General features: G+C 45.8%; 1 protein-coding gene across 2 annotated transcripts; it reads left to right on the forward strand.

The window, feature by feature from the left end:
* Positions 1-102: 102 nt before the first annotated feature.
* On the forward strand, positions 103-8,020 carry NDUFB2 (NADH:ubiquinone oxidoreductase subunit B2). Of its 2 annotated transcripts, none has more exons than XM_004741641.2 (4): positions 103-253; positions 4,802-4,946; positions 6,126-6,215; positions 7,938-8,020. In XM_004741641.2, exons 1-3 carry the CDS (start codon positions 144-146, stop codon positions 6,198-6,200), a joined length of 330 nt encoding a protein of 109 aa, XP_004741698.1. In that variant the 5' UTR covers positions 103-143; the 3' UTR covers positions 6,201-6,215; positions 7,938-8,020. The 2 variants fall into 2 exon arrangements, with proteins under 2 accessions (XP_004741698.1, XP_012905199.1); XM_013049745.2 differs by lacking the exon at positions 103-253 and adding an exon at positions 381-709.
* Positions 8,021-8,643: the final 623 nt, after the last annotated feature.

Below are 8,643 nucleotides of genomic sequence, written 5' to 3' on the forward strand. Positions count from 1 at the left end.
GACCCGATTACCGCTTCCCTCCCGGCGTACACCACCTTCGCCGGGGGCGGGGGGAGGATGAGCAGGTCGACGCCGTGACGTCACTGGCCGGGGCGCCGGGGGAAGTGACGTAGAGGCGGTGCGGCCTGAGCAGGGCTCTCGGGATGCGGGCTGGCATGTCGGCTCTGACGCGCCTGGCGCCTTTCGTTCGCGCTGGAGGCCGGTTGTTCCGAGGCCCCGGCTCGCGGGCGGCTGGAGGCAGTGGAGTTCGTCAGTGAGTGTTGGCTGGGGGAGGGTCCTCCTCTGCTTCTCACGGAAAACGCAGGTCTCCGGGACGCCTTCACCTTGACAGCGGGCGCCTGGGGCGGGCCGGGTACCTGCCCCGACCTCCGCCCCGAAGCATGCTGGGACTTGGAGTCCGGCTCCGCGACCTCGAGGCAGGAGTGGGGTTTGGGGCTGGGTGGTGGGCTCGCTTGGCGGGTTTTAAACTGTGTCTCGGGCCACTCCGGCCGCAGGGGAGCCTGTCGTCGGGAAATCCAGTTGATCGTAGAGGAAAGCTGGAGCTCATTGGGAAGCGAGAGCGGGAGATGGGGATGAGAGGGCGTTCCGGCGGAGGAAGGAACTCGTACCTGTTTCCAAGCGGCAGGTGGGAGGCAAGGAGTGGCACGGAGGTGCCGCGGGAGACCTCTGTATTATTTGTTAAAGCGCTCACCGCAAAATCGAGCGGAAGGTATGGAGAGTTCCCATAACCCCCTGCCTCACAAGTGCGTAGCCTCCCCCGACTGGAGAGCATCGTGCCGGGATGCCAAGGGAGGGCTCATCCGCCAAAAACAAATAGGTAGTGCAGAGAGATTCAGTAAGAGCACGATGGACAGTAGAACGCTGAATTTTTACAGGTGATGTTCCAGGCCCCTTAGATCATCATCTACATTTTTTTTCGAAGAGGCAGTGCAGGGTCGCGGTTAAAAGCAGGATTCTGGCCCTAAACTGCCTCAATTCAAATTTCACCTCTGCCACACTCTAGCTCTTTCGCCTTGGAGAAGTTTCTTGATAATCTCTAATTGCCTCCCTTTTCTCACCCCCACGATGGGGATTATAATGTCAATTTCCAGGGAGCTGAGTGAATGACAGTTCTGTAAGGTATTTTAAGACGGCTGCTGCTGATGGGGCGCCTGGGTGGCTCAGTGGGTTGGGCCTCTGCCTTTGGCTCAGGTCATGATCTCATGGTCCTGGGATCGAGCCCCGCCTCCGGCTCTCTGCTCAGTGGGGCGCCTGCTTCCCTCTCTCTCTGCCTGCCTCTCTGCCTACTTGTGATTCCTCTCTCCCTCTCTCTCTCTCAAATAAATAAATAAATAAATAATCTTTAAAAAAAAAAAAAAAGACAGCTGCTGCTGTCTAGTAAGGACCTTACCAGTATTAGCTGTTGTTACTAGGAAATGGAGACTCCAGAAGATTAAAGGAGTGACTTGCTTAAAGTCACATGTCTCTCAAAGCTGTGGAGCTCCGACAAGTTTGAGGTGGAAAGAAGGAAAAGGTCTGCGTGACCTAAACAAAGACAGTGATGCCATAGCCCTTGACCTTGCGTGGAAAAACTGGGGAGTGCCTCTCTTCACTGAGGTGTTGTTACTTCTGTAACACACCTTATTTTTATCACACACAATTGTGTGATAATAAAGTGCATAAGTATGGAGCATCTTCTGGATGCCGGGGGCCTTTCCAGGTTGTAGGGATGGAGCAGAATACAAGAGCGGTGAGGGAGCTCCCATCCTGGGGAGGACACAAGTAGAAGAGAACACGTGAAGGTACTGTTAAGAAATAAAGCAGGGGATTAATGTAGAGAGTGCCTGGGATGGGGGTGGATGGGGTCTTGTACTTAGGATGATGTGGCAGTGCAGGCCTGATAGTGATTTGAACTAGGACCTCAGTGGTCCGTCAGCCAAACAAAGATAGACACTGCAAGTGTTGAGGCTCTGACTGCTGATGATGGACAGGCAAGCCAGTGAGAGTGGAATGGGCTGAGTAGAGGGAGCGTGAGGTCACGGGGAGGGATCGGGGCAGGTTAGTGACAGGCCTGTGGAGATTTTTTTTTTTAAGATTTTATTTATTCAGGACGCCTGGGTGGCTCAGTTGGTTAAGCAGCTGCCTTTGGCTCAGGTCATGATCCCAGTCTCCTGGGATCGAGTCCCACATTGGGCTCCTTGCTCAGCAGGGACCCTGCTTCTCCCTCTGCCTTTGCCTGCCACTGTGTCTGCCTGTGCTCGCTCTCTCTGTCAAATAAATAAATAAATAAATAAAATCTTAAAAAAAAAAAAAAAAAGATTTTATTTATTTATTTGACAGAGCCGGAGAGGGAACACAAATGGGGAGTGGAAGAGGGAGAAGCAGGCTTCCCGCTGACTGGGGAGCCAGATGTGGGGCTCGATCCCAGGACCCCGGAATCACGACCCGAGCCAAAGGCAGACGCCTAATGACTGAGCCACCCCTGTGCCCCTCAAATAAATATATGTGGTCACTATTTTAAAAAAAAGGTAACATATTACTCAGCCATTCAAAAAAAGTCTTGCCGGTGGCAGCCACATGGATGGAGCTGGACAGTGTTATGCTAAACAAAATAAGTCAGAAAAAAACACGATTTCACTCATAAGTGGAATTTAAGAAAACAAATCAGCAAAGGGTGGGGGGGAAAGAGGCAAATGAAGAAACAGACTCTTAACTTTGGAGAACACGCTGATGGTTACCAGAGGGGAGGTGGTGGGGGGGTGGGTGACACAGGTGATGGGGATTAAGGGGGACATTTGCTGTGACGAGCACCAGGTGCTGTGTGGAAGTGTTGAGTCATTCTGTTGTGCACTTGAAATGAATACTACACTATATTGTAACTAACTGGAATTTAAATGAAAACTTTAAAAAAACCACATACAACCCCCCTCCACATACATATGAAAAAGTAAAAACCATCTCTTACACCATCCATAGCTAATTATCAATATTTTATGTAGAGCCGTCCAAATAAAAGTGGTAATATATTGAATAAATATTTAACATAAAAATGAAACTATCATTTCAGTGTGGTACCATGCTGATGGCAATTCTAATTAAGAACTGTGTCTTTGGTTCATAAAATGAAAAAATAATTAGTATTGTTTATTTATAGGCAATATATAAGAGCTTAGGCTTTGCCTCCAAATAATACCCCAGTGTTTTCATTTGTAAACATTAAGAACCATAGGATCTGTCTCCTAGGGTTATGGAAATAAATGATAATGCATATAAAATGCTTCATCTAGTGTCCGGCACATGGTAAACACTCAGTAAATGATAACTGTTCATAACCTTTAAGAGCAGGACGGGCTAATAAAAAGGGTAGGACATAATATGTATCAGGGACCATAGATGTGTTTGTGTTCACAGATCTACAGTACATTTGGGAGAAATGACAGTGCAGTTTTAGTAGTTTTTGCTGCACAAAAGAGCCCATTTTACAAGCTGTTCTTACCTGAAATGAATTTTTTTTAAAAAAGATTTTATTTATTTATTGACAGAGACACAGCGAGAGGGAACACAAGCAGGGGGAGTGGGAGAGGGAGAAGCAGGCTTCCCACTGAGCAGGGAGCCCGATCTGGGGTTCTATCCCCATGTGGGGCTCCATCCCAGGAACCTGAGATGAAGGCAGATGCTTAACTGAGCCACCCAGGTGCCCCCTGAAATGAAATTTGTGAATACATTTCTGTGGGAATTCTCTTTAAATTGTGTATTTTTGTATAGTAGAATATGTATAGCTGCTAAAGAGAACTTGACAGTAATGCCATTAAGTATGAATTATATTACGTTAGATTCGATAAATAATAATTATAATCTAACTGAATAAAATGACTGCATACCTCATGCATTGTGTCCCACAATTTGTCAACAGAATCTAAATGAAGAAAAAAAAAAAAACCAAAACCAGAAAAAGTTGTTCATACTTAACTTTTTAAGGTTCTTTGTTTTGTTCAGAACTATTAGCTTATTAAAAAGGATTTGCTGGTGTGCCTGGCTGCCTCAGTCGGTGGAGCATGCGAATTTTGATCTCTGTCGGGGTTATGAGTTCGAGCCCCACATTGGGTGTAAAGATTGCTAAAGAAAAAACAAACAACAAACTTACCAAAAAAGATTTGATGAGTCCTCTTTTCCATATAATATTCTTTATATTAATAAAGACGGGGATGCCTGGGTGGCTCAGTTGCTTAAGCAGCTGCCTTTGGCTCAGGTTATGATCCCAGCATCCTGGGATCGACTCCCACATCGGGCTCCGTGCTCTGCAGGGAGCCTGCTTCTCCCTCTTCCTGCCTCTGCCTGCCTGTGCTCTATCTTTCTGGCAAATAAATAAATAAAATCTTTAAAATTAAATAAATAAATTAAGACTGTAATAGAGCAGAGGACATAATTTGCCTTTGAAATAGATATGGCTAAACAAAACAAGATTAATTTCCTGATTTGTTTTTCTGGATAAGCTAAGTGACTGACTACTGCAGCTTCACATCCCTTAATTGAAACTTTGGGGCCAGTACCCCATTATTAACATGTTCCTATTTCTGCTGTAAAATCCATGAATATTCACTAAGGGGAAATAATCGTATCTCATCCATGCAGGCCAGTTTTTGCTGCCAAACGAGTTTAAAAGCAGGCTTATGAAAGACGAGCTTCCAGGGATTATGGAGCTCTGTCATCCTCTACTTTGTGGAGGAGATGAGAAACGCTAGATTTGGTTTCTAGATGGAACTCAAAAGTTTTGGATGACTTCAGACTTGGAAGTTGCATGACGTTTTGTTCTGTCTCGTAGTGCCGGTGGTGGTGTGCATATCGAGCCACGGTATAGACAGTTTCCCCAGCTCACCAAGTCCCAGGTGATCCAGGCCGAGATATTCAGTGGGACCATGTGGTTCTGGATTCTCTGGCGTTTTTGGCATGACTCAGATGCTGTGCTGGTAAGTGCAGGGGAGTAATTCTAATATACTGATGGAGTCTTATAACTACTTGGATTATTACTAAATAGTAATAGCTTAGCTTCCCCCCCCCTTCCTGTTTGTAGACTTTTTCTATCTAGATAACATCCCTTTACCATGTTGTCTTTGTGTGTGTGCAGGAATCCTGTTACTTGATGAACTACATAACCTCTGACCTTCCCCACTCACAGACGCGTGTGTCGGTAGTCCATCTCTTACGGTTTCTGTTAGGTTGCCGTATTTGGAAGGAAGACTAGAAACGAATTGTTTTACTTTCTGAACAAGGGCTTCAGCAGTGGGTTAAGTTTCACACTTAAATTTCTTTAACTGCTGAGTGTCATCTAGTCTGTCCGGAGGCCCAGGGCAGGCAAATTGGGGTGGGAGGGATGTGGGCCAACTTGTCCCAAGGAGAGAAGGTAGCTAGTGGTAACTTTCTGACGCGTCATCAGCCTCGACTAGGCTTTCATGACTTTTACCCCGACGCTGTTCTCTAGGAAGGTATGCCTTTAAGCCATCGAAGTCTGTGCTTGCTGACTCAGCTAGGACAGGAAAAGAATCTTCGGCGTCCACATCTTAGACACCTCATTTCTCTTACAACTTCTCTGTGCCCTTGTCACCCAGTAGAGAGCTGCTCAGTGTCTGTGAATCGGCAGCACGTAGTCACCCTTAGCTCGCCGTAGGTCAGCTGTCAGGAGGCCATGTGGCCGCTTGGCCTGAGACGATGATGCGGCCAGACGCGTCCTAGATCAGGACTGGAGCTGCATGCGCCCGCCGGCGCCGCCCAGGTCTCGCCTAGGCCGGCAGCAGTGACAGGACACTCTGAGACGTTCTGCCTTACTGGGGCTTCAACACGTTGTCGAGATGTGGGAGCTCTTTGAAATCTGTTGTCTCCCTTCCTCCATCATAAACACCCACTGACATCCTGGCTCAGGCTGGTGGCCCCACAGCGGCCTTCTAAAGTTCAGGCTGCAGCCCGTGTGAGCAGATCGGAGAACAGCTGGACCATCGCGTGGTTCAGAGTAGTCGAATTTGTTCTGTAGCAGGTCAAGGGCTGTGTGTGTGACAGCCTTACCATACATATAGATACATATATATATATATATTTTTTTTCATTGTATGGAATATAGATTCTTTACTTTTTTTTTTAATGGTTGTCACCAGGGTCACTTTGCGTATCCAGATCCTTCCCAGTGGACAGATGAAGAACTGGGTATCCTCCCTGATGATGAAGACTGAGCTCTCTGCAAACAGGTGTGCCCCAAACTCCTTTTTAAAGTCGTTTATCTTGTGTCGATAAAAGTGTTTGACTTTATCATGGTCTTGAGGACAGTACATTTTTCTAAAAGCACGAGGGACAGTTAACTATACGCTGTCTAATTTCTGCCTTTTTAGTGTTTTTGTATCTGCTGTCTCTTCCCGTCCCTTTCTTTTGGTCTCCTCTTCCTTTTCTCTATTTGTTATTAAAAAATTCTCTTCCTGAGTTTTGTTACAATTTAGGTTCCTGATCAAAGACTTTTTTAAAAAAATTCCTTCCCTCTTAAGATTTTATTTATTGGGTGCCTGGGTGGCTCAGTGGGTGAAGCCTCTGCCTTCAGCTCAGGTCATGATCCCAGGGTCCTGGGATTAAGGCCCACACTGGGCTCCCTGTTCAGCGGGAAGCCTGCTTCTCCCTCTCCCACTCCTCCTGCTTATGTTCCCTCTCTTGCTGTGTTTCTATCAGATAAATAAATAAAATCTTAAAAAAAAACAACAAAAACCTGTTTAAAAAAAAAGTTCCAGCATATGGGTATGTTATGGTATGGAATTGTGTGGAAATTAACCCTAAACAGTAAAAGGTTATGGCCCTTTCATTTTTCCAAATTAGGAATCAGAGTTTTTGTTCCTTCCAAAGGGAGGTACTAGGAGTAGGTACTTGAAAAAGGAGTCCCATTTTCCACAAACCCCTCAGGAGTTAAGACACTCTCACATGATGTGTTTTTAAATTAATCATCGCTCATAAGTAATTGTCATCTCTCAAAATGACTTGGAAATTGTTTTATTTATTTATTTTTGGGAATTATGTTAAAGGCTAGGAAACATTAAATAAAAAAGTGTTCCTATTACATCATATTATTGGTATTGTTATTATAATTTTAATTAGAAGTAACTTACTGACATGAAAATTACAGTAGTTTTGGGGTATGTAGGGAGCAGGGAAATAGGAAAAAATGTCACCAAAGAGCAGACAGTTAAGCTGTGTTACCACTTGTTTTGTGTCTCTGGATTTACTCTGGGTCAGTCAGAGGTCCCAGTCCTTCCGGGACCCTGCTTCCCCGGGGAACATGTCTGCCAGCACTAACCTCTCCTCTTCCTGTGGACCTCCCAATATTCTCCCACACAGCCATTTCTTATTTTATTTTATTTTCAAAGATTTTATTTATTTATTTGACAGAGAGATCACAAGTAGGCAGAGAGGCAGGCAGAGAGAGAGGGGAAAGCAGGCTCCCTGCTGAGCAGAGAGCCCGATGCGGGGCCCGATCCCAGGACCCTGAGATCATGACCTGAGCTGAAGGCAGAGGTTTTAACCCTCTGAGCCACCCAGGTGCCCCCCATTTCTTATTTTAAAGATGAGACTGTAGGGGCATCTCGGTGGCTCAGTGGGTGAAAGCCTTTGCCTTCAGCTCAGGTCATGATCTCAGGGGACCTGGGATCAAGTGCCGCATCAGGCTCTCTGCTGCTTCCCCCTCTCTCTCTGCCTGCCTCTCTGCCTACTTGTGATCTCTGTCTGTCAAATAAATAAATAAAATCTTAAAAAAAAAAAAAAAAGATGAGAGTGTAAACCCTTCGAGAAAGCGAGGTGACTTTGCTTCTCAGGAAGACCCCTCAGACAGTCCATGTTCAGCGAGTGCTTGAAAAATTGAATGAACCAAAATGATGAAACTGAATTACTGAAAATTAAAGTACTTAAAGCTTTCTACTTTTGTTTCCCTACAGGAGCCAGGTGAGAATTCCAACCGTTTATGGATATCATATTGTACATGAAAGTTGTAAAATTAAAGTGTTTTGGTCAACAGTAAGGAACAGAGTTCTGAGTGTTTCTCATAATGACCGCCGCCCTTTCTGGATTATTTCCTGTGCTTCCAGCTGCTGTCCTGACTGGTTCCAGGCCCTTTCAGGGTCCTCTTGGGCCCTCCCCAGTGTAGACAGATACTCGCTCCACTTACAGTGAGGCAGTTGAGGCCGAAGGCTGTGAAGTCACTCTGCCTGTGGGTCACACACGGATGAGTGGCGACATTACGTCTGACCCTATGCCTGACGGCAGTGCCAGAATGCCCTCCTCCTAGTGCGTGTTTTAGTGATGTGTATGTTGACAGTGTGGAAACTTGCTGTGTCTTTATGGCCGGCATCGTTTTGCTGTGATTGACACACACTAGAGGTCTGGGCAGTCCTCTTCTGCATTAATGTATCTCTCGTGGGCTGGGCGTTGTGCCAAGTGGCCTTTAGTGGACATAAGGCGCATGTCTAACTAGGATTTCTTTGGGCTGGAGGAATGGGAGGTATGGGTGAAATAGGATATTCCCCTTTTATCTTTTCTTTTCTTTCTTTCTTTCTTTTTTTTTTTTTTTAAGATTTTATTCATTTATTTATTTGACCCACAGAGAAAGATCACAAGTAGGCAGAGAGAGAGGGGAAAGCAGGC

This window comes from Mustela putorius, unplaced genomic scaffold, assembly GCF_011764305.1.
Source record: "Mustela putorius furo isolate JIRA1106 unplaced genomic scaffold, ASM1176430v1.1 tig00003845_pilon_pilon_pilon, whole genome shotgun sequence".
Lineage (NCBI taxonomy): Eukaryota > Metazoa > Chordata > Mammalia > Carnivora > Mustelidae > Mustela > Mustela putorius.